Raw genomic sequence first — 25,538 nt, forward strand, 5'->3', positions numbered from 1 at the left:
AGACATTGCATTTCACTCTCATGTGACTTTAATCTTCTTCAACTTGGAAATTATTTCTCATTCTTGAATTCTTTTTAAGTTTATAGGCCAGATATATTGTAGAATTTGGGTTTGAAAATATTCCTCATTATTAGATTCAAGTTACGCACCTTTGGAAAAAAATTCAATGAAGCAAGAAGCAACGTTGTATTCCTCGTGTCAGATGGCGCATGCCTTGGATTCGTTGTTGTCCAGTTTGATAGCTTATTTAAGATATTTAAGATAATAATAATAATATATATAATATATATGTATAATATAATGTATAATAATATATATATAATATATATATAATACATGTATATAATATATAATGTATAATATATATAATATATATTGGCTGGGCACAGTGGCTCACACCTGTAATCCCAACACTTTGGGAGGCTGAGGCAGGCAGATCACCTGAGGTCAGGAGTTTGACCAGCCTGGCCAACATGGTGAAACCCCGTATCTACTAAAAATACAAAATTAGCTGGGCATGGTGGCACGTGCCTATAATCCCAGCTACTCGGGAGGCTGAGGTAGGAGAATCAGTTGAACCTGAGAGGCAGAGGTTGCAGTGAGCCAAGATTGCACCATTGCACTCCAGCCTGGGCAGCAAGAGCAAAACTCTGCCTCAAAAAAAATAAAAAATAAAAAAAAATATATATATATACACACACACACATACACACACATATACATGTATATACACACATACATATATACATACATATATACACATACACATATATATAATACATACATATATGTATATCAGATATCATAAGGCACCTACCAAAATAATACAAATGTAAAAGCACAACAGCCAGCAAGGGTGATTTGGGAATGTGGAATGGATATTTTCATGCTTTAATGATAGATAGTTGAATGTTCCATTTTGTGGTATGAAATGTAGCAACATCCATTAGAAATATGCATTCCCCTTGATCAGGAGATTTCCATCCTGAGGAATCCATTCTCTGCATAAGGATATAGAAACAAGAATGTTTATTGCAGCTTTGTTTTTCATAACAAAAAACAAAATGAATAACATTAGTGAAACATTAATGACTAATAATGAATGACTACTAATGAATAATGAATAACAAAAAATGAAATGATTGGGGGCTGGGGGTGTGGCTCATGCCTGTAATCCCAGCACTTTGGGAGATTGTGGCAGGAGGATGCTTGATCCCAGGAGTTTAAGACCAGCCTGGGCAACATAGTGAGACTCCATCTCTACCAAGAAAAAAAAAAAAAAGCTGGGCACGGTGGTGTGTGCCTCCCATGGTGGAAAGGCTGAGGTGGGAAGGTTGCTTGAGCCTGGGAAATCAGGGCTGCAGTGAGCCAATGAGTTGTGATAGTGCCACTGCACTCCAGCCCGGGAGACAGAATGAGAAAAAAAAAAAAAAAAAAAAAAGAAAGAAAAATGATTGGGATATGATCATTTCATGGAAAACTATGCAGCCATTAGAATAAGTTAGCTCTATGCCAGTTCACTGAATAGGATTCTTATAACATGTATTTTTAGAGAGGAAAAGCAAGATGCAGAGAAATGTATATGTATAAAATAGAATCCTTTTTTTTTTTTTTTTCCTTTTTTAGAGACAGGGTCTCATTGTGTCATCTAGGCTGGAGTGCAGTGGTGTGATCATAGCTCACTTCAGTCTCAAACTCCTGGGCTCAAGCAATCTTCCCACCTCAGCCTCCTGAGTAGCTGGGACTACTGGTGCACACCACTATGTCTGGCTAATTTAAAAAAAATTTTTTTGTAGAGATGGAGTCTTGCTATGTTGCCCAGGCTGGTCTCAGACTCCTGATCTCAAGCAATCCTCCTGCCTCAGCCTCCAAAAACACTGGGAATTATAGATGTGAGTCACTGTGCCTAGCTGAATCCTTTTTTTAAAAAAACTCAATTCCTGTATATATGCACATATGTTTTATAAATGGTTACATGAGCATGTAGAAAGACAGGAAAGCAAGCCACATAGCCATTACATTGGTTAGGAGGGAATGATGGATACAGGTAAGAAAAAGGATATGAAGGCCAGGCGCAGTGGCTCACGCCTGTAATCCCAACACTTTGGGAGGCCAAGGTGGGCGGATCACGAGGTCAGGAGATTGAGACCATCCTGGCTAACACAGTGAAACACTGTCTCTACTAAAAATATAAAAAAATTAGCCGGGTTTGGTGGTGGGTGCCTGTAGTCCCAGCCACTTGGGAGGCTGAGGCAGGAGAAAGGCATGAACCTGGGAGGCAGAGCTTGCAGTGAGCCAAGATGGCGCCACTGCACTCCAGCCTGGGTGACAGAGTGAGACTCTGTTTCATAAAAAACAAAAAGAAAAGAAAAGAAAAAAAGAAAAAGGAGATGAATAACTTTGATGGTATCGTTGCATTTTGACTAATTTCTATCACTCTACACACAGGTCTTACAATATAGGTTGATTGATTACTGAGATGCTAGCAGTGTGGATAAACTAAGTGAGAAAGACTGCTACTGTGGAAATAGTGAGAAAAAATCATCTGCTGCCAAGCCTCAAGTAAGAAGGCTGGATCTGAGAAAACCAGCAGTTGGAAGCAAGACAAGTGACTAACATGCTCAGGAAAAAATGTGAGAATGGAGGTCCAAGAAGAGTTAAAGATAAAATCTACAGCGAAAGATTATTTATCAAAAGTGGGTGAAGAGGTGGTGAGTAGGAGAGGAGGATTCCAAACGTAAGAGTCAAGCATCAGAGGATGGCACAGGCCAAGAATGTGTAAAGACTTAGGATCAGGTTCTTACAATGAGAATCACGTTAATGAAAGCTGGGTCTGGAGCTCAGCAATATCAGAGAAGTAAAGGTGCTGGCAAAGCAGTATGGCTGGAGTGGGCCCTCTAAAACTCTTCCTCTTGTATGGCACTTCTAAACCCTCACCATTAAAGGTTTGGGCGGCTTCTGATGGCTGTAAAAAGAGAAGAAAGAGAAAACAAAAGAAAAGTTTCTAAGTACAGTCATACATAGCTTAACAACAGTGATATGTTCTGGGAAATGTGTCTTTAGGCGATTTCATCTTTGTGCAAACATCATAGAGTACCCTTACACAAATGTAGAAGCTATAGCCTACTACACATCTAGGTTATATGGTTTAGCCTATTGCTCCTAGGCTACAAATCTGTACAGCATGGTACTATACTCAATACTGCAGGCAATTGTAACACAATGGTAAATATCTGTGTATCTAAACATATCCAAACAGAAAAGACACAGTAAAAATATGGTATAAAAGATTTTTAAAGTGGTACACCTCTCTAGGGGCAATTACCGTGACTGGAGCTTGCAGGATTGGAAGCTGCTCTGAGTGAGTGAGTGAGTGAGTGGTGAGTGAGTGTGAAGGCCTAGGACATTACTGTACACCACTGAAGACTTTATAAACACTGTACACTTAGGCTGCACTAAATTTATAAAAAAAAATTTTCTTTCTCCAATAGTATATTAATCTTAGCTTACTGAAACTTTTGTACTTTATAAACTCTATAAAAATCTCTTTACTCCTTTGCAATAATACAGCTTAACACACAAACACATTGTACAGCTATACAAAAATATTTTCTTTATTTATATCCTACTCTACAAGCTTTTTTCTATTAAATTATTTTATTTTATTATAGATTCAGGGAGTACCTGCCTATGCTTGTTATATGGGTATATGTGTACTGGTGCAATTTAAACTTCTAGAGTACCTGTTACCCAAAGGGTGAGCATTGTACTCAATAGGTACTTTTTCAATCCCTGCTCCTCATCCACCTTCCCTCTTTTTGGAGTCCCCAGTGTCTATAATTTCCACCTTTATTTCCATGTGTGCTTATTGTTTAGCTCCCACTTATGAATGAGAAAATGTGGCATTTGGTTTTCTGTTTCTGAGTTCACTTCTGTGAATGGCCTCAAGCTCCATCCATGTTGCTGCAAAAGACATTATTTCATTCTTTAATTTTTTTTTTTCATTTGAAACTTCTTTGTTAAAAATGAAGACATAGGCCCGGCGCGGTGGCTCACGCCTGTAATCCCAGCACTTTGGGAGGCCGAGGCAAGTGGATCACGAAGTCAAGAGATCAAGACCATCCTGGCCAACATGGTGAAACTCCATCTCTACTAAAAATACAAAAATTAGCTGGGCGTGGTGGCGGGCGCCTGCAGTCCCAGCTACTCAGCAGGCTGAGGCAGGAGAATGGCTTGAACCAGGGCGGCGGAGGTTGCAGTGAGCCGAGATTGCGCCACTGCGCTCCAGCCTGACCAGACAGCGAGACTCCGTCTCAAAAACAACAACAACAACAACAACAACAACAACAAAAACGGGCGCGGTGGCTCACGCCTGTAATCCTAGCACGTTGGGAGGCCGAGGAGGGTGTATCGCGAGATCAGGAGAACGAGACCATCCTGACTAACACGGTGAAACCCCTTCTCTACTAAAAATACAAAAAATTAGCCAGGCGCCGTGGCGGGCGCCTGTAGTCCCAGCTACTCCAGAGGCTCAGGCAGAGGAATGGCGTGAACCCAGGAGGCGGAGCTTGCAGTGAGCCGAGATCGCACCACTGCACTCCAGCCTGGGCGACAGAGCGAGACTCCATCTCAAAAAAAAAAAAAAAAAAAAAAAAAAAAAAGACATAAGCACACACATTAGCCTAGGCCTACAAAGGTGTCAGGATCATCAATTTCACTATCTTTCACCTCCATATCTTGTCTTACTGGAAGGTTTTCGGGGCAATAGCACACATGGAGCTGTCATCTCCTAGGATAACAATGTCTTCTTCAGGAATGCCTCCTGAAGGGCCTGCCTGAAGCTGTTTCACAGTTAGTTTTGTTTTTAATAAGTAGGAGTACATTCTAAAATAATGATTAAAAAGTATAGTAGAGGAAATACATAATCCAGGAACACAGTCATTTATTACCATTAGCAAGTATTATGTACCATACATAACTGTGTATGCTACGCTGTCATACCACTGGCAGCACAGTAGGCTTGTTTCCACCATCATCACCAGAAACATGTGATTAACACATTACACTATGACTTTATGACGGCTACCACTTCACTAGGCAACAGGAATTTTACAGCTCCATTATAATTCTATGAGACCCCCATCATATATGCAGTGTGTTATTGTTGGAAAAGTCACTCTGTGGCACAACTGTACAAGATTTAAAAATATAGAATTCTAGTGTTATCAAGAGAAAACTGCTACTAAATGCCTCAATGCAAAATAATCATGGCAATACCAACACTAATACTAATAATACTAGGACTGGTTAAGCTTTACCGAGTTCTAAGTCCCATGTAAATACACTAAGCACTTCAAATGTATTACCTCTTTTGGCTGAGTGTGGTGCCTCACGCCTGTAATCCCAGCACTTTGGGAGGCAGAGGCGGGCAGATCACTCGAGGTCAGGAGTTTGAGACCAGCCTGGCCAACATGGTGAAACCCAATCTCTACTAAAGATACAAAAACTAGCCAGGTGTGGTGGTGCACACCTGTAATTCCAGCAACTCAAGAGGTTGAGGCAGGAGAATTGCTTGAACCCAGGAGGCGGAGGTTGCAGTGAACCCTGCACACGAGATTGCCCTGCCACTGCACTCCAGCCCCGGGTGACAGAGCAAGACTGCTCAAAATATGAAATAATAAATAAAAAATAAATAAATAAATAAATAATATAAATAAAATTAAAAAAAAATAAACAAACAAATATATTATCTCTTTTAAGCTTCACGACAACCTGAGGTAGGTACCACTATCTCCATTTTACAGACAGTGAAACTAAGGCTTACATAGGTTAAATATCTCTTTTTTTTTTTTTGAGACAGAGTTTCGCACTTGTCATCCAGGCTGGAGTGCAGTGGCACGATCTCAGCTCACCGCAACCTCTGCCTCCCAGGTTCAAGTAATTCTCCTGCCTCAGCCTCCCTAGTAGTTGGGTTTACAGGCATGTGCCATCACACCCAGCTAATTTTGTATTTTTAGTAGAGATGGGGTTTCTCCATGTTGGTCAGGTTGGTCTCGAACTCTCGACTTCAGGTGATCCGCCCACCTCGGCCTCCCAAAGTGCTGATATTACAGGTGTGAGCCACTGCGCCCGGTGGTTAAATATCTTTCTTAAAGTCACATAAGTAGAAATTTTGAGCCAGGACTCAAACCCAAGTCTGTCTGACTCTGTAGTCTTAACTACTCCCTTTGTACAGTAACTGATGTTTATAATGATGGCTCACAGTCATCTGTAAATGTTAATTTTTTCAATGTCCTCTATTTCAAAAGTCAGTGATACAGACTATATATATTTATTATATATATAATTTTATTTATTTACTTATTTATTTATGTTTTTTGAGACAGAGTCTTGCTGTGTTGCCCAGGCTGGAGTACAGTGGTGCAATCTCAGTTCACTGCAAACTCTGCCTCCCGGATTCCAATGATTCTCTTGCCTCAGCCTCCCGAGTAGCTGGGATTACAGGCATGCACCACCAGGCCTGCTTAATTTTTTTTGTATTTTCAGTAGAGAGGGAATTTCATTATGTTGACAAGGCTGGTCTCAAACTCTTGACCTCAACTGATCTGCCTGCCTCAGCCTTCCAAAGTGCTGGGACTACAGGTATGAGCCACTGTACCCAGCCGATACCTACTATATTTTAAATGTTTTCCTCCAAATAAAAGTTGTTTTTTTAGAGTGAACCGTTCTTTAATAATTCTGGATAGCTGAAACTTTAACTATACTTTTTAGTAATTGGAACTTTACAATTGATTGAAATTGAGTCGCAAATAAAAGTTTTATGAAATGCTATAAAATATATTAGTCGTAAATTCTGAGTACTACATAAATTCTATCTATTGCATTTCCTTGTGAACTTCAATTTTAAAAGCCTCTTTAATGTTTTGGCAGGATTTTTTTTCTAAATAATACTTCAATAAGGACTTTTTCTTGGCAATCCATGTGATTTCCTGGAAGTTACTGCTGAGTATATACTTACTATGTAAACATAAAACTTGATTCTCCTAGTAAAAGCATCAACCATTTCCAAATGCCAATAGGCTTTATAAGCAATTTGCAGCTTGTGAGTAAAGCCATTCCTCTTTTTTCCCCATATTTTCTTTAATACTTTGTAGTATGGGCCACAGACTATTTTCAAATTCTTCTTTGCTTTAAGATCCTCCCTCCCCCTGACCTTTTGACTAAACATTTCTTCATTTTCCTATAGTGAAGGATCTTATTTTAAAACTCTGGCCAACTTACCTGATCACATTTCCTCTAATATGTCAACTTAGCCATAACAGCTTTGAACATCTAACCTTTCCTTAACCCCCGTCACATTCATACAACTACACATAACAATATATACAGTTCCTTTTCATTTATCAAAAGAAAGAACCCTTGGAGAATAAAGATTTGACAGCTCCTGTTACAAGATAATTGTAATACTTTAAAAAAGGAGAGAAAGAGAGATGAGACAGATGGTGTACACTGGAGACATGTGGAAGTTTGCTTGAAAAATAGCTTCAGAAATTCAATTGAGACTGAAAAGAAATTATGCAAATCATCATTTTTGCATAAAAGCATTATGGAAAACAAGGAAATTATCTTAATCTTTAGTCTTCCACAATCTTGTCAAAGAGAAAGAATATCAACTGGACTGATATCATCTTGGGTTCATATTTTTTTAAACACTCTACAGCCTTTTATTTAAATTATAGGGGAAAGAGATTATTTTGAGAAAGATTATTTAAAACATTATTTTCTATATTGCTACACTTAGGTTTAATTCAGTAACATCAATCATTACTAAATTTTTTTGATGAATTACTCAGTACTTTTATTATATGTGTAATTTACATGGGGAAAGCTTTGTAATAAATGTATCAGATACTCTATCAGATTAATTTATATGGCATAAAAAGATGATGGAATTTAATTTTTAAAGTTATGTTGGCCGGGTGTGGTGGCTTATGCCTGTAATCCCAACACTTTGGGAGGCTGAGGCAGGTGGATCACTTGAGGTCAGGAGTTTGAGACCAGACTGACCAACATGGTGAAACCTCGTCTCTACTAAAAATACAAAAATTAGCCGGGCATGGTGGCATGTGCCTATAATCCCAGGTACTCGGGAGGCTTAGGCAGGAGAATCACTTGAGCCCGGGAGGCAGAGGTTGTTGTGAGCTGAGATCGTGCCACTGCACTCCAGACAGAGTGAGGCTTTGTCTCAAAAAATAAATAAAAATAAATAAATAAATAAATAAATAAATAAATAAAAGCATTAGCTATAAACAGAAGAAAATGTTATGATGGGATCATTTCTACTATGGAATCACAGAATATAGGCTTGTGTTTGATTACACATATGAATTACACAGTTTAGTGGATAAACTGATAAAGGCAGCCAACATCCTTAGCCTAACACTATAATTTAAAAGAAACCTGCGACATAATTTTGAGTCTCTAGTGAATCCATGCATGTTTTCTTTTGTGTGTATTTTAAGCTGGCCTATTTAGATGCATTAGAAAAGTTTACCATTATCTTTAAATTTGATCAGAAAGAAAGAAGTCTGAAAATTGATAATCTTTAATATATATAAAGATGGTTACCAAGGAAGATTATGGAATTTCATTTCCCGAAGATGGTTAGATAAAGTGATGGATATTTATCTAGTCTCTTCCTAATACTTTGGTTTAGGTAAAGTTTGCTTGTGCGCAAAAAGACCACTTCAAGGTTTGAACTTTTAAAATGATAATGGCATTTGACAGGAAAATTAGTTTAATAGAAAGGAACAACTCTTATTATTTTTTTCCTCATATAGGTTAAATTTATCTTTGAACTTTGGTCAGATATCTACTAGAGGCATCTAATTTTCAGGCAGGTTTTTGTTGAAATTTAACAGTATTAAACAACAGGACTTTCTGAGGCTTGATATGGGTGACCTCTGTTCACATTTGGGGTCCTGGAGTGAGCTGGGCCAGCATGTGTGTTTCTCTGGGCAGGCTAATATTCTAGCTCCCTTTTAAAACTGATATCCTTTAAAAAGCTGTCCAGCATTTATTAAGAGGAGAGGCTGAGCGCTGTATGGAGGGTGGGCAGGGAAGAGGGGCACAGACTGGAATGAACGGAGGTGGGCACACTCAATCCCTCTCCTATTGTCCCTAGCAAACTAGCTCTGGTTCCAAGATCCCACATCCTTCTCAACAAAAACAAAGCCCTAGAGTGCCCTTTTAAAATTAGCTTCCTTTGTCAGTGCCTGGGTTATTTCCCTTTAAATGTGCCTCTGGACAAGCCTACGTTTGTGTTTCTCAGTTTGTGGTCCCAGCATCATGTACATGAGAATCACCTGATTCTTGAACCCAGGCTGGACCTACTAACTCTCCAGGGATGAGGGGAGGGCGTCTGAATTTTAAACCAGTGTTGCAGATGGTTCTGATTGCATTAAACCTCAAGAATCTCTCCCTGAAGGCTGGGTTAGAATTAGTCTGTATAGAGAACTCTGACTTTCCCCAGGTATTTCATTGTCAAACACAGCTTCTCTAGCCAGAGTGGCGTAATCCCAGCACTGTGGGAGGCCAAGGCGGGTGGATTGCTTGAGCTCAGAAGTTCGAGACCAGCCTAGCCAACATGGCAAAACCCCATCTCTACAAAAAATACAAAAAATTAGCTGGGCATGGTGGTGCGTGCCTGTAGTCCTAGCTACTCGGGAGGCTGAGGTGGGAGGATCGCTTGAGCCAGGAGGTGGAGGTTGCAGTGATATTGTGCCACTGCACTGTAGCCTGGGTGACAGAGCAAGACCCTGTCTTAAACAAAACAAAACTACCCAAAAAACAGCTTCTCAAATGTTCAGACCTGTTTCAAGAAGGCTGGAGGAAGATGCAGTTCAGTTACCTCCTACTCATCAGTCTAACTTTCTTCCTAGCATCCTTCCTGATTGAACTGAAATCCTCGGGGAGTGCCTATAAATATTCCATCTGCTCCGATTTTTTGCCAGACAGTGGAGTTTGCACCACCTTCCCACTACTGCAGACCAAAATAGCCTCTCTGGGCTTGCCTGACTCTAAGTGCTCGGTTTCCTGACAACTATGGTGCCTCATGACCACTTGGCTTTATACGAGGGGATTCCATTGCCCTTAGATGTCCTTTGTGCAGTTGGGATGGAAATAATTAATGCTGGAAGGAACCTTAGATAGAATCCAGTCCACTTCCTAATTATATGGAAACAGATGCAGACAGATACATAGTCAAAAAGGCAAGAAACAAACATTTTATTGGGTCCCTACTATGTGCCAGGAAGGTGCTATACTAGGTTTTTCATTTTGTCCCTAGTTTTTTTACATCAGGCTTTCGAAGTATATAATATTATATCCATTTGTATAGACAAGGAAGTTGAAACTCAAAAAAATTAAAGAAATTTGCAAAGTCATTCAGTTAGGTCGTGGATCTATAAAAATAATACTGTCATTATTTAAGTACTTACCATGTGTCAGGCATAGTTTTAAACATTTCATTTTTATTAATGTATATAAAATCACCACAAAAACTCTAAGGTAGGTAGTATTGTTATGCCCATTTTACAGGTGGAACTCAGGCACAGAAGACTGGAAACTTGCCCAAGGTCACCCAGTTAATAGGTGGTAGAAACTTTGACTCCAAAGCTCTCTCCATAATCAGGTACACTAGAGAGAAATGGAAGCAGGTACTTATTGTCCAAGTAGGAGATAGGCAGGACTGAAATAAGGATTGGGAGGAAAAGAAAGATGTAAGAAGCACTTCTGATGCTCTCTGGATCATCCATCTGGATGGTAGGAGGGGAGGGATCAGGGGAGAAGGGGAAGCTGAAGATAATCTGCATTTTCTTGCTTATCTGGGGAACTAAAGGGATGGTGACGTCATTAACTAAGACCTTGAATAAAGATAAACTGGCATTGCGTTTATGTTCTGTGTTACAGAGCTGGTGTTTAGCTGTTTCTGTAGCTTAACTGTGAAATATAAGAGGAAGAATCAAGAATCATGTGTCCTCATCTTCTACATCAAACTCACTGATTGATAGATTATAAGAAAGACTCTCAATGGAACTTGGAACACTGCCTGCCTGATTTCCCATCTGTAGGGCAGTGAGGTACTAAGTATCTATGCAGTTTTAGGATAGCAAGAAATATAACTGTATACTTGATTAACTCCTTATTTGAGAATTAGTCACTGGAATCACTGTGTGTTGGCTGTGAAGGACATAATGGTAAAGAAGACAGACCCAGTCACTGCCTTCAGGGAACTTATATTCAGGTAAAGAAGATAGGCAATAAATAAGGAATCAAAAAATTAGACAGCAAAAAGTGCTGCAAAGAAGATAAAGAGAGTACTATGCTGAGATGCAGTGGTGCAGAGTCCAAGTGACAGTGAGTCTTGTAAGACAAAGACTATGTTTGACTTTAAATTTCAGGCATGATGGGAAGAAATTGATGAGTTTGGAGCAACGTAGTAACTGGTATGTTATGCATTTTTTGTTGCTCACTCTGAATGTTACTATATTCTGGGCAGGATTATGCGGACAAGAGTGGAAACAGAGAGACTGGTTTAGGAGGGCCAGAGACAAAGGGTGATGGTGGCTTAAATAAACTTGCACTGGAGGCAAAGGAAAGTGGGTATAAATTGAAACATATTTTGGGAGAAGCTAGCAGAATTGATGGAGAGGAAAAGGGAAATCAAAGACGATCCCTAGGTTTCTAGTTTGAACAACTGAATGAAGAGTGCTATCATTTACCAATATCATGGCAACTGGAGAAGAAACAAGGTTTGAAGGAAAACGATAATCAGACACATGTATATATATATCCATGTGAAAGCACAGTACCAAAGTTTACCAAAGAGTGCTCTGGACTGGATATTTAAGTGCCTGATTTTTGTCACCACTTAGAGCAATAATTTCTCTACATCTTGTTTTTTCCCATCTACATGGAAATAATCATGTCTGTCTTTACTGCTTCTGAGGGATGTTGAGAAGACAGATGAGATAATATATATGAAAGTCCTTTGAAGTCTTGGGAGGATAAGAACTGTGTAAACCCAAGCTATCATTATTAGGTCACAGGGTATATTTATGTTTTTCATGGTTCTACTCAAAGTCACAGGGATCTTAAGCACAACATGCTTACATCCCTTCCTTCATGTTCAGTTCCCAGACGTGAAAAGGTGAACATGCTTCTCTTCCCCAACTGCCCCTTTCCCTATAGTATTGACAGGACTTTGCAATTACTAGCATTATACCAAACTTATTTGAGACAGAGTCTCACTCTGTCACCCAGGCTGGAGTGCAGTGGCACAATCTTGGCTCACTGCAACCTCCACCTCCCAGGTTCAAGCAATTCTCCTGCCTCAGCCTCCCAAGTAGCTGCGATTACAGGTGCCCACCACCATGCTCAGCTATTTTTCTTTTTTTTTGTATTCTTACTAGAGACAGGTTTTCACCATGTTGGCCAGGCTGGTCTCGAACTCCTGACCTCAGGTGATCCACCTGCCTCAGCCTCCCAAAGTGCTGGGATTACAGGTGTGAGCGACCATGCCTGGCCTGTCCCAAACTTTTTTAAGACCTTGGGAAGAAAGGACTTTGCCCAGAATAACTCTGCTTGGGTGATTCTTGGCAGATTATGATAATGATGCTATCTGATTTTAATAGAGATGTACAGATTACAAAGAACCAGCATGTTGTCTCATCTAGTCGTCCCACAACACTCTGAGAGATTTTTTTTTCACCATTTGACAGAAAATGGCTCAGGAGGTTAAAGTAACTTGCCTAAGACTTCATTTTACAGCTGGAGTAACTAAAGCTAACAAAAGTGTTGTGTTCTAAAAACTATATAACATGCACTGGGGCATTAAAAGAACTACAGCCACATCCTGGATAATATTCATGAGATGTATGCCAGATTCTTTGATCACTGCTGTCTTGGGACACATTGTCTTCAGTTCTTTGAAAATGGGTGTGGCCAGGCACGGTGGCTCACGCCTGTAATCCCAGCACTTTGGGAGGTCGAGGTGGGCAGATCACCTGAGATCGGGAGTTTGAGACCAGCCTGACCAACATAGAGAAACCCTGTCTCTACTAAAAATACAAAATTAGCCAGGCATGGTGGTGGGCGCCTGTAATCCCAGTTACTCGGGAGGCTGAGGTGGGAGAATCGCTTGAGCCTGGGAGGCGGAGATTGTGGTGAGCCAAAATCGTGCCATTGCACTCCAGCCTGGGCAACAAGAGTGAAACTCCATAATCTCAAAAAAAAAAAATAAAAAAAAAAAACCACCAAAAACCAAAAAACAAACCAAAAAAACAAAACAAGAAAAATGGGTGTGATTATTGATTTTTTTTTTTTTTTTTTTTTTTTTTTTTGCCGGGAGTTTCAAGAGCTGCACAAATTCTACCGTGACGACCTTGTGCGCTGCTCTCTCTAAAATCAAACACCAAACCAAAATAAGAATACAATAAAAATTTTCCCTTGCTTTCGAGTAATTACATGATTAACAGTTTCTTCTTTCCCTTGGGAAGAGACACACTGTGCTTCACTTTGCCTGGGGTGGGGATATGACAGTGATGTGCAAAAGACAGGGCCTTGGAATGGTGGAAAGAGAACTGGACTTGGAATCCAGAGAGCTGGGATTGAGTCTTGGTTCAACATTACCTACTGTGTGACCAGGGGAAAATGAACCCATCTGAGCTTCAGTTTTAATAACTGCAAAGAATCCTTATCTGTTTATTGACTGTAATCTTCTGGTCAGCCTCATCTTCATCCATCTGCCCAGTTCCACATGCAGAAATAAGTAGTCACTTTCAGTTTGCAAACTGGACTAGAAATTCTCCAGTCCATTCATTCCTTCCGTAGGCTTTCTCAGCTCAAATGCCCAAATACCCGTGCATTTGCTCACTTCTAATGGAAGGGGAAGTGGGCTATGATTTTTGGTGTTCATACATGATGACTCTCAGCATATGAATCTATTTAGAACAAGGCTGAGAAAAGATGACATAGAGGGTTGCTGTGAGAATTGAACTGATGCATGAAAAATGTTCCACACAGTGCCTGGTTTACAGTGAGTGATCATTGTTAGCTGTTATAATTTTTTCATGCTTATGTGATCCTTATGTCTTGAATGGTTCAGCTGTGGCCCTAGCTGGAGACTAGAGGATAAACTGGGACTCCTCTTCAAATCATAAACCTAGTTGGTGGCCGGGCAGAGATTTCTTGCATCTGTTGTAACCCTTTCTTCTTATAACCACCTAGTTTCTGCCCACCTTTGAGGAAGGGTATTTGGGATAACTTTTTGTAAATTGATGGTAAATGCAAATACAATAATATCTACTTAACTTGTTTCTCCACTAAATCGAGACGGAAAAACCTCAAAACCTGTGGACAAGATGTTTTTCAAAACTCCACTTCGGTTTACAGGTGTGTGCCTGGGGCAACCAAAACAAAGATTACTGCGACGATGATGGCAGCAGCCCAGGCTCAGATGAAAGAGGCGCCTTTTAGCGTGCTTTACGGTGCCAGCTCACCGGAGGTCAGACTCAATTCTCACCACTTAGGGCAGGGATAACAGAGTCCCCGCGGCTGGGCTGCAAGCCCATACTACCGTTTTCCTAGCCTTGGGCTTTGGGGTCAGCGGTCCTCCAGGCTTGCTCCAGTTTGGGTCCTGGGGTGACTGATGGCTGGGTGCGGGCAGGTGGACGCGGCACTGTCCCCATCGATTCACCACGCCTATCTCGGCCCTAAGGGGCAACACTTCGCACCGACTCTACCAAGTAAGTGTACAGGGTGGGCAACCAGACGCAAAGTGCAGCGGGATCGGTTCCCGCCAGGACTGCTCCCGCCGCCTCCGCGGACCCAGCCCCTCCCGCGCCGCGACTCGCCCAGCCCGGGGAGGAAGAGTCCGTCCCGGGCGCCCAGCCCTACTAGGGGAAGGAGGACGCGGCGGGACTCTGCCCCGGGGCTCCTTCCTGCTTTCCCCAGCCTCCACTCCCGCCGCCTCCCACTCCAGTGGCTCCATTTTTCAGACGCGTTCTCCTGTGGGAGACGGCGTCAGTCCCCGAGCCTTCCCCTCGTTGCCCCGTGGGGGCCCGGCTCCCCAGTTTCTCCGCTCTCGCAGCGCCCCCTCAGGCTGCCGCACCCATCCCGCCCCCGGGCTCCGGCGGGGTACGGGGCGCTGGTCACCTCAGCGCGGGAGGCCGGCGCCGGGGCGGGCGGCTCCGGGAGGTGCCGCGCCCGCTCCAGGAGAAGGCGCTGTGGCGCGGGGCCGCCCCCTTGCGCCCCGGGCGCCGGCTGCGGCCCGGCCTCCTCCTCTTCCTCCGCCCTCCTTGGCTGGGAAAGTGGGAGGCGGCCGCGGCGGCGTGGTGTGTGTGCGCGCGTGAGGGGGGCAGCAGAGAGGAGTCTCCCGGTGCCGCCGCGGCGTCAGAGACACTGCGAGAGGCGAGCGCGGCGGGGCCGCATCTGCATCAGCCGCCGCCGCTGCTGCGGGGCCGCGAACAAAGAGGAGGAGCCGAGGCGCGAGGTAGGGCGCGCGGCCGGCGCGGGGCCGGCGGGCACCCAGCGTTGGCGGACCCCTAGCTGCGGAGAAGGCGGTGGTCTAGGCGTTTTTCCATCCCCGCCCTGGGTCGGTCTCCCTCTCCCCTCCCCGTCGGGTCCCCCTGGGCTGGGAATCAGGACCTGCGGAAGCAGAGCAGCCCGCGGCCTCTGCCTTCTCCGGGCAGGAAGCTGCCAGGGCTCCGTGCCGCGGTCTCCCCGACGCAGCCCAGCACCCCCTGCTTCCCGGATGGCGCGGTCTCTCTGGGGACTGTCGCCTTATCTGGGCTGGGCTAGAAAGCTGCTTCCCCGTGGCACTCTGTGGGGCTGAGTTTCGCAACTTAAGCCTGCGCATTTATTTTTAAGTCCTTGAAAACTTCCCGCAGTCGTGTAGGGGGATATGTGTCCCCGGCCTGACCTAAAGGGGGGCGGAGATGAGGGAGGCTGTAGGATGAGAGCCCCAGGCAGGGACCGGCTCCTGCCGGGTGCCGCCGACACCTGGCCCCGGGGTGTGTCTGCGGAGAACGGCCGCCGCGCCTCCCTGCGGGCTCGGGAGTACCTGTGCTCGGCGCAGTGGGAGCGGGGGCGCAGCCCTGGGGCTCCCCCGCTCCGACTTTGTCAAGAACAGCTGTTAATGCTACCAGCCAAATCTTTTTACCCCCTTTCTCCTGGGCATTCACATTTACATTTATTTTGGCTGTAGGGCAGTAAGTGGCTGGCTTTTTCCTGAATGGCCTCATTTTCATATGCCCACAGTTTCCAGTCCAACATTCCGTTGTCGAATTCTTTTGGTGGTAATTTTGCCAGATTTTCTGAATGGGATTAGGACAGGCCGTTCAGAAATGTGTTTCAGAGTTTATCAACCACTGCCCTGAAAGGCGCTTTTCTGTTTTAGCTGTTTTCAATCAAATCTGTGTCTTTTAGAATTGTCAACCTTCAGCTCTTTCTGGTTGGGCAAGATTAAACAGTTCTATTTTTAAGAACAGCGAAGAAACATATGTATTTAATATTGGGATCATTTACCACGAGCGATCACATGAGGCATGGTTTCTTAAACGCTAAAGTGGCTTAAAAAAGGGAATTTAGTTGGATTTAAAAGTATATTTCAGGTAGAGGAAACTTTCAATGGTCTCTGTCAGCTTCTCTTATGAGTTGAAGACTTTATTAAGGCAGCTGATATCACTTTCAGAGCTTAAGAAATTATGTTCCTTATTGCATTTCATAAATCCTTCTGCAGGAATTATGTATAATACTCTGTGTCTGTTTTGCCCAGTGAATCCCTGGATATCTTTAGGGGTTAATTGTGCGTTGTTTAGAAAGCCTATTTTGTTTTCAGTTGTTGACTTTGGAGTTTAGGAACCCACATTCCAAAGCAAAGCTACACTATTCAGACAGGGAATAGTGTACTTTTGGGTACTTTTGATTCTTGGCTCCTTTGTGAGCTTTTTCCCTAGATAACAACACTCATATTCTCTTTTCCCCCTTTTTCCCCATGACTCTAGAGCAAAGTCTGAAATGGATGTTACATGAGTCATTTTAAGGGATGCACACTACTATGAACATTTCTGAAGCTTTTTTCTCAGTAAAGTAGATAAAGATGGATGAATCAGCCTTGTTGGATCTTTTGGAGTGTCCTGTGTGTCTAGAGCGCCTTGATGCTTCTGCGAAGGTCTTACCTTGCCAGCATACGTTTTGCAAGCGATGTTTGCTGGGGATCGTAGGTTCTCGAAATGAACTCAGATGTCCCGAGTGCAGGACTCTCGTTGGCTCGGGTGTCGAGGAGCTTCCCAGTAACATCTTGCTGGTCAGACTTCTGGATGGCATCAAGCAGAGGCCTTGGAAACCTGGTCCTGGTGGGGGAAGTGGGACCAACTGCACAAATGCATTAAGGTCTCAGAGCAGCACTGTGGCTAATTGTAGCTCAAAAGATCTGCAGAGCTCCCAGGGTGGACAGCAGCCTCGGGTGCAAGCCTGGAGCCCCCCAGTGAGGGTAAGTAGCCTACAAAGGTAGTTTGGTGAATAAAGGTGGTGATGTCCACATTTTTTCTTTATTCTTTAGCTTGGTGTTTTCCAGGTCTCATTGCTTAGGAAACCACACATAGATTATACCTCTGAATATTTTTCCCCCCATCTTGGAATGAGATTGGATATAAATAATAAATTTTATTGTTTTGAAAATTATCTCTAGATAGTCTCTTATCTTTTAAGATAAATTTTGGGAAACAAGTAGCAATTAGTGAATGAAATCTAAACCAGCTTTTGTTCTGTGCCCATTTTAAAATGGAAATTTGGTATTTTATCATGTTGGTGGGGCTGAGAGTCGTAATTACATGTATGTAGTACATATGTGTATATATATTGTAAATATGTGTGTGGGTAAATCATAAATAGGAAATCAAGCCTTAATTTTTATGTTGCTTAGAATCATTCTATTGGTTTTATGAATACACAGCACAGAATTTACTCGTTGGTGGAATTCTTAACAAATCATGGCTACAGGTAGCAGAGTTTCGTTGCTGTAGCAACAAAATGTCACTTAGGACTACACTAAAACATCTAGCTTTATAGTGAATGAAATGAAATGTTTCATCAAAATGATTTTTCCTGGGATTTGAGTTTGGGCTGAAATGATTTTAGATGAAGCTAATTATTTGGACAGCTACCACAACTGTCACACAATTTCTGTATTTTTATTAGAAATACCTATATTAATAATCTATATATCTATATACTTAATTGTAATTTATCTATCATAAGAATATAGGTATTTCTAATAACATATAAATTATGTTGCAGGTGATGGATTCGTGATAAAATGTGCTTTTTCTCATATTTGCAAAAATAAAAGTAATCAGTAGCATCAATAATTAACAACAAGTCCATTTCTGTAAGAAGAAGGATCCTAAATTATTGGCCAAATTTTGGAGTGAGTCTGGATAATCGGCATTTTAAAGAAAGGGAATGGTTCTAGATAGAAGTGATTGTGGTGGTTTTTGCGAATATCTCCCCAGTAAGTTCTGAGCATCAACACTAAGCTGCTTGGTCTTTCATTTAATGGCTAACAGGAACATGGCCCATTGGGATGTGGCGTTAGAATCTCATATTCCACTAGATGGGTGTGATACCAGAGGCACGTTTTTTAACAGAAGTATGCTTTTCTCTATGCTGGTCTTTGCTGTGCTCATTCTTTTTGTACATCTCGATAGGAAGTATTACATCTATCTAGCTGTTAATACGTTCATAAGAGAGCCATTTTAATCACGAGAAAACCTGATCGGAAAACAGTTTCATAAGGCTGGTCAGTGTTTCTTTTGACATATTTATTTATTTAAAGAAATAGTGAGAACTTTGGGCTAGGGAGGGATTAGTATTTTTTCTTTCCTTATTTTGGAACCCACATGTTGTGAAAGTGATCCACTTACAGTGCTTTTCTTAGATTTCCTTTTATTTTATGGAATTTACTGATTTAGACTTGAATATAATGAATCGCCAGAACCATGTTATAACGAATTGATAATTTCCGTATGTTCTATGATGCCATGATATATCGTGTTCTTGTTTAGCTAATAAAGGGGTAGATTTGCATCTTTGGAAGAGGATTTTGTTTTTCTCTTCATAGTTGAAGATATTAAGTACTAGGGACAGGCATGGCTTTCCCCCAGAATACTGTATCTTGATATGTGTATTGACACTGCCTTACCTTGTGGGATACTGTGTGGAGGGAAGGTTTGCCCTGTAATATTTGATCATATGTGCTGAGGGAGAAGGATTGGATTTAAGGAGAGACTACTACTACAACATGTGCTTTTATGTATTATTAGAGTGTATGTTCTTGGGCTGAATCAGTTGGGTGAATATTGAGAGTATAGTAAGTCGCCAAGTATTCAGGCTTGACAGCTGGTCATTTCATGTTTCCTATATTGAAAACTTTTATATGGTCTATATTCGTGTTTCTGGAAGATTTTGATCCATTTAGTAATTATTTTATTTCTGTTTATAAGCTTTTCTAATTACTTCATGGTTTCTTCTTTAGCATGAGAAAAAATTACGTACCAAGAACTCAACTTAAACTTGAGCCTTATAACTGGGAACATAAAAGTTGAGTGGATGGAAACCAGGAAATATGTCTGTTACTTTGCTGGGGGAGGATGGAGGACCAAAAAACAAACCTTATTCAGTTAGTCTGAGTTATGCAAATTGATGCAATACTTAGAAAAAGAAACAGCCTTTTTTCTAGTTTGAAAAATAGTTTTTTCGACGCAGGTACTGTGGTATTCACCTCTAGTCTCTAGCTACTTGAATCTGTAGTCCTAGCTACTCCAGAGGCTTGGGGTGGGAGGATCACTTGAGCCGCAGGAGTTTTCAAGTCCAGCCTTTAGACAACATAGCAAGACCCCTCCCCTGTACCTCCCCCGTCCCTGCCCCACCTTTTAAAAAAAGGTTTCTCAATAAGTTACTACTACCTTTTGCTTTCAAATATACAGAACAGTCAGGACCGTACGTATAGTTCAAACACCTGAAAGATAAATACATTTCTAGAAAAGATTCTTTTTAAGAGTGAGAATTCTGTAACATGAAGCCACATGGATATTGTAAGGCACTTCTTTGGACACTTCTCTTAGGTGAGTGCCTGTAATAAATCCCAAATGTGCATCCTCCTCCCCTAAGTGTTCTGACACAACCAAGCGGTGCAGTGAGCCTGTTTCCATATGTTGTGCAAAGCTGAAAGTGATAACGTGGAATGTTGCTTCAGTTTATTAGTTATGTTCTGTGTTCCATTAGACTGTGACCATGTGGCCTCCTCATGCATTTAGCCGAAGTATATTGAATGTTATCAACAGATTTGAACATTTCCAATGTGTGACGCATGTCTTGTTCCCAAAATTTTAATGTTTCCTGCCTAATTTGAAGGAGAAAAGGAAAGAGTGTGGGGTTGGAGTCACCATGGGAATCTGTCAGTTTTTTACCTCTAAGTAAAGAATTCCTGTTGGTTTTAGGCCAAAGTCAAGCAGTGGAATGACCCATAGGGAGAGGGACACTGCTGATACCAGTGAATGGCCTAAGAAATACAGCTGCAGAAGTTAAAATGCATATATATAAATTAGATAAGGAAAGCATGGTTTTTAAGTAGTTCCCCTATCCCGTATAGAATTTAGACTTAATAGTTTCTGCCTTCTATGTGCAGTTCCAGTGATTTAAGGAATCATTAAGTAATGATATCTAAACAGACACATGCATAGATATTCTCTTACGTGGTGGCTCACGCCTATAATCCCAGCTCTTTGGGAGGCTGAGGAGGTAGGTGAATCACTTGAGGTCAGGAGTTCCAGACCACCCTGGCCAACATGGTGAAACCCCGTCTCTACTAAAAATACAAAAAAATTAGCCGGGCTTGGTGGCGGGCACCTGTAGTCCCAGCTTCTTGGGAGGCTTTTGCAGGAGAATGGAGTGAACCCAGGAGGCGGTGGACCTTGCAGTGAGCCGAGATCGCGCCACTGCGCTCCAGCCTGGGCAACAGAGCTAGACTCCATCTCAAAAAAAAAAAAAACAACTCTAAAGTTCTCTTAATATCTCTTAACATTAAGTTCTCTTAATATCTGTGCATGTTTCTCTTTAGGTATCATTACTTAATGATTTCATGATGTCTGTACTTCACAGCAAATATATTCATCCAAAAAATAGATCACATCAGACCCCCTGATTTATACAAATTTATACTTTGTTTATTTGTTGTTTTATTTAATAAATACTTCTTAAGCACTTGTTAGGTACCAGGCACTACACTAGCTGCTGGATAGGTAATGGTAGACAAACCAGATATAGATTCTTAGCTTTTGAATGTGTGGTCCATCTTGTGGGAGAGACACATTAATAAAATAATAACAATGCAGGCATGTAATTAAATAAGTTCTAAGACACAAAACTAGGGGAGAGGATAGAAGAAAGACCTGCATTTAGTGTGAGGGTGAATTGTGTGTGTGATCTTCAAAAGCTTCTGGCATCTGAGCTGAGATCTTAAGGGTGAAATGATATTAATTAGGGAATGGGCGCTGGGCAGGGAAGAGGCCGAGGGGAAGAATATTTCAAAGGCACTGACCTACACAGGAAGGGGTATGCCTCCTAGGAAGAACTGACAGAAAGTAAGTGTGAACTAGGCAAGCCACAGGGATGGTGTAAGATGAGGCCTCATATTCGATAATGTGGAAGGCATCAAGAACTGCCCCAAGGGCCACGTAGGGTGAAGGGGCAGATGGGTAGGATAGATAGGAAGTGCTCCGCATTTGGGATAAGAAAGAGGGACCACTGGGACTGAGACGATTAGCAGGGCTTCAGAACAGATATGGGATTGGAGCTCGTGTCAAAGAATGGAGAGACCGGGAAAGAAAGGTAGGGAATTCTAGATATGAGGGAACATGGATGAAATTTATTTCCCCTGTAAATGCTGAGTCTGCTTTCATTTCTCCATAGCACAGTCATACCTCCTTTCTCCCTCTTTCTCTATTGCTGACTGTTAGGGGCTGAATTATTTCCCCCTACATTGCTAGGTTGAAGTTCTAACTCCTGGTTCCTCACAATGTGGCGATATTCGGGGATAGGACCTTTAAAGAGAGGGTTCAGGTAAAATGAGGTCACATGCATGGGCCCTAATCCACTAAGACTGAAGTTCTTCTGAGAAGAGGAGATGAGGATGCAGACACACAAGGAAGACCATGTGAAGACACATGGAGGAGATGCCACTTACCAACCAAGGAGAGTTGCCTTCAAAGGAAGCCAACCCCACTGACACCTTGATCTTGGACTTCCAGCCTCCAGAACTGAGGAAATACATTTTTGTTGTTTAAGCCACCCAATCTGTGCACTTGGATGTGGTAGCCCTAGCCGACTTGTACTCTGACTGTAGGCATACTCCTAAAGGTCAGCCCCTTGAGTGGCCTCTCAGTCCACTGCCAATCCCTTCAGTCCTGGTTTCCCCAGAAACTGGCAGTGGTCCAGCCTTCTGTGTTCTGCTGTGGAATACCCTTGAGAAGTTGTTCGGCCCCCCCTACCCTCTCAGCTACCCACATTGCCTGGCATAATTTCGTAAAATAGGCATGTTAGAAGGAAGTTGAAGTTTATGTGGCAATATACCAGATGCACAGAAAGTTCTGGAGGAAATGAAGGAAATATTGAGAGGGGGAAAACTACTACTTTCTTATCTCTGACAAGTTGGATTGATCCGTAACTGGAGTCTGGAGAGGGTGCTTTCCAGGACTCAGTAGTACCTAAGGTACCTAAGTAGTACCTATCCCCTCAAGGATAGGTAATGATGGACAAACCAGATACAGATCCTTACTTGGTGCTTTCCAGGACTAAGTAGCACCCTAATAAGGCATCCTAGGCTTTATTCCAAGGAATGGCATTGGCAGAAAGAATTGAAGGAAGTAGTGGGAGAAAGTTAGGACAATTGAGTTGCTCCAGGTTTGGTGTGGAAAGCAACTGCCAGCTGTGAACTGTGCCGTGGGACATCTTTGACATCTGTCTGTGAACAAGCACCTGTACAGAGCTTCTTTCAGGTCCAGTTATGTTCAATAATCTATACTAGGTCAAAGATGACATTAATGCGTGTTTCTGTTGAAAAAGTTTACATTTGGGGGAGGTAACACATAAGAAACAACAAATAAGGCAGCATATAGTGAAGCACCAGGGGGTGGGATAAGATAATAGAATAAGTGTCTATTTATGATGGGGTTCTTGTTTGTAGTTTGTGGTCCTTGGATTAAGTGCATGGTCAAAGAATACCAAGTGTGGGTGGGACATGCTTCCCTGGTGTGTAAGGTTTGCTACAAACACTGACTGATAAAGGAACTGTTGTCTCCGCACAGATGGGGAAGAGGATGTGTATTAACTCATACCGGACCCAAGCAAGACATTTAATGTGGTGGTTTGGGTGAGGGGAATGTTTCTGTGTGTTTCAGAATGATTGAATTGAAATGGAAAAGGTGGGTTTTGTTTGTTTGTTTTGGCTAAACCATGTTTGTTGCATTCTTGACCTCTTATTTTATCCATTGTTTCATCCTTGATCCTTACTCCGGGCTTCATGTCTGCCCCGTCCCTGACCTTTACTTCATTCCTGAGCTAGGCTTAATGGTAAGGCTCAGCGATGAGATCTTGAACGGGGTAGAAAGCAGGTATGGGAAAGGGAGTCTGTGGTGCATACTAATTGATAATTTTTTAAAGATATAATGATTCTTTCTTATACCACATAAAGTGTCATGTAACCATAATCATGTAAACCTCACAACAGCTTTCTGGGGTCAAGTGTTATCATTTATTTATTTTTTTGAGATGGAGTCTCACCCTGTCCCCAGGCTGGAGGGCGATGGTGAGATCTCAGCTCACTGCAACCTCTGCCTCCTGGATTCAGGCAATTCTCCCACCTCAGCCTCCGGAGTAGCTGGGATTATAGGCACCTGCCACCACACCTGGCTAATTTTTGTACTTTTAGTAGAGGTGGGGTTTTGCCATGTTGACCAGGCTGGTCTCCAACTCCTGACCTCAAGTGATCCACCCACCTTAGCCCCCCAAAGTGTTGGGATTACAGGCGTGAGGTGTGGCGCCAAGCCTATGAAAAAGAATGTAGATTTCAAAGTGTATGTAAAAGTATTCTGGTTGTAAAAAATATTCAACAATATAGAAGAATATGTTACTAAGTGTGTATATACTTGCAGATCTTTTCATATACATTTATATGTGTATGCATATAGTTTCTTGATTTTTTGCAGTACTAGAATTTCATGCTCTGGATATTCAATGATTTGCTGATTCGTTTACTATATCTGTGAAATTTTTTCATGTTTAAGCACATAGACCTACTCCAGTTTTTGAAAAGACTCTTTATTGATGTATAATATACATTTAGAAAAGTGTACTAATTATGTGTGCCACTCCCTGAATTTTCATAGTATTTTCTCGTAGTATTTTCATTCATAAAATTTTCTTCATAGTATTTTCTTTCTGTTTAAAATACTCATAAGAAAATACTCGCAGTATTTTCTTTCTGTTTTAAAATTAAAATAATACATGCTCATGGTAAGAAATGTAATAGTAGAAGATGATGTACAGGAGAAAATAAAGGCTTCCAATCTCTATTCCTTTGTTCCTAATCTCTAGGGGTAACCACTGTCGGAGGTTTTTTGTGTTTTCTTTCAGACACAAAATTGAATAGAAATGGAATCACATTGTATTATGCAGTTCTGCAATTTGAAGTTTTTAATTTAATGATAAAACTTGGATAGCTTCTGTAGTCCCAGCTACTCAAGAGGCTGAGGCAGGAGAATGGCGTGAAGCCAGGAGGCGGAGGTTGCAGTGAGCCGAGACCGTGTCACTGCACTCCAGCCTGGGCGACAGAGCAAGACTCCATCTCAAAAAAACAAAAAAACAAAAAAAACAAACTCAGATAGCTTCCATATCTACTCACATTGGACTATAAGAAGGTATTATGTCTCCTTCTTTTTTTTTTTTTAGACGGTCTCACTCCTGCCCAGGTTGGAGTGCAGTTGGCGTGTTTACGGCTCACTATACATTATTACTCTTATTTCATGGATGTAGGAGGGGTGGCTGAAAGACTTTAAATAACTTGTCCGATTTCTGATCCCAAATGCTTCATTCCCTTACCTGCAGTTGACTTAGGTGGCAAACATTTTCCCTGGTGTTGCTTTTAGCAGGGGAATCTCTTCTGAGTTGCAACTGGAAGAGGTTATTCTTTCCTCACTGTCCTTGCTTCCTGTTTTGTTTTGACAAAAAGAGGACAAATAAAGCTCCTTTACAATGACAGTGAACCAAGAAAGCAGACTCTCCTTAGCTTGATGTATGGGAAGAGTGTGGTTTGGAGGTTAGAAGTTGTGGCCTCTGATTCCGACACTGCCATCAGCTGACTGTGGGGTTTCTCTGGGCTTCATTTCTTCAGCTCAAAGATGTGGAGCCATAGGGACCTA

The 25,538-nt window shown here is 42.0% G+C and overlaps 1 protein-coding gene and 1 long non-coding RNA gene across 4 annotated transcripts in view; one reads left to right on the forward strand and one right to left on the reverse strand.

Annotated features, from left to right (window-relative positions):
• Nucleotides 1–866: 866 nt before the first annotated feature.
• LOC108522858 (uncharacterized) overlaps nt 867–25,538 on the reverse strand; it is an 88,777-nt gene continuing 64,105 nt past the window's right edge. For all 3 annotated transcript variants that reach the window (XR_001883624.1, XR_001883623.1, XR_001883622.1), the window contains 3 exons: nt 25,219–25,327; nt 2,805–2,965; nt 867–1,001 (listed from right to left, as the gene is read on the reverse strand). This is a non-coding gene — a long non-coding RNA (uncharacterized LOC108522858). The remainder of the gene's footprint in view (nt 1,002–2,804; nt 2,966–25,218; nt 25,328–25,538) is intronic.
• The window catches only part of SH3RF1 (SH3 domain containing ring finger 1), a 191,813-nt gene continuing 181,589 nt past the window's right edge, over nt 15,315–25,538 (forward strand). The window contains exons 1-2 of the mRNA XM_017863303.1: nt 15,315–15,553; nt 17,067–17,554. Coding sequence (XP_017718792.1) covers nt 17,162–17,554 — 393 coding nt within the window. The 5' untranslated portion in view covers nt 15,315–15,553; nt 17,067–17,161. The remainder of the gene's footprint in view (nt 15,554–17,066; nt 17,555–25,538) is intronic.

Source organism: Rhinopithecus bieti, unplaced genomic scaffold, assembly GCF_001698545.2.
Source record: "Rhinopithecus bieti isolate Rb0 unplaced genomic scaffold, ASM169854v2 scaffold_66246, whole genome shotgun sequence".
NCBI lineage: Eukaryota > Metazoa > Chordata > Mammalia > Primates > Cercopithecidae > Rhinopithecus > Rhinopithecus bieti.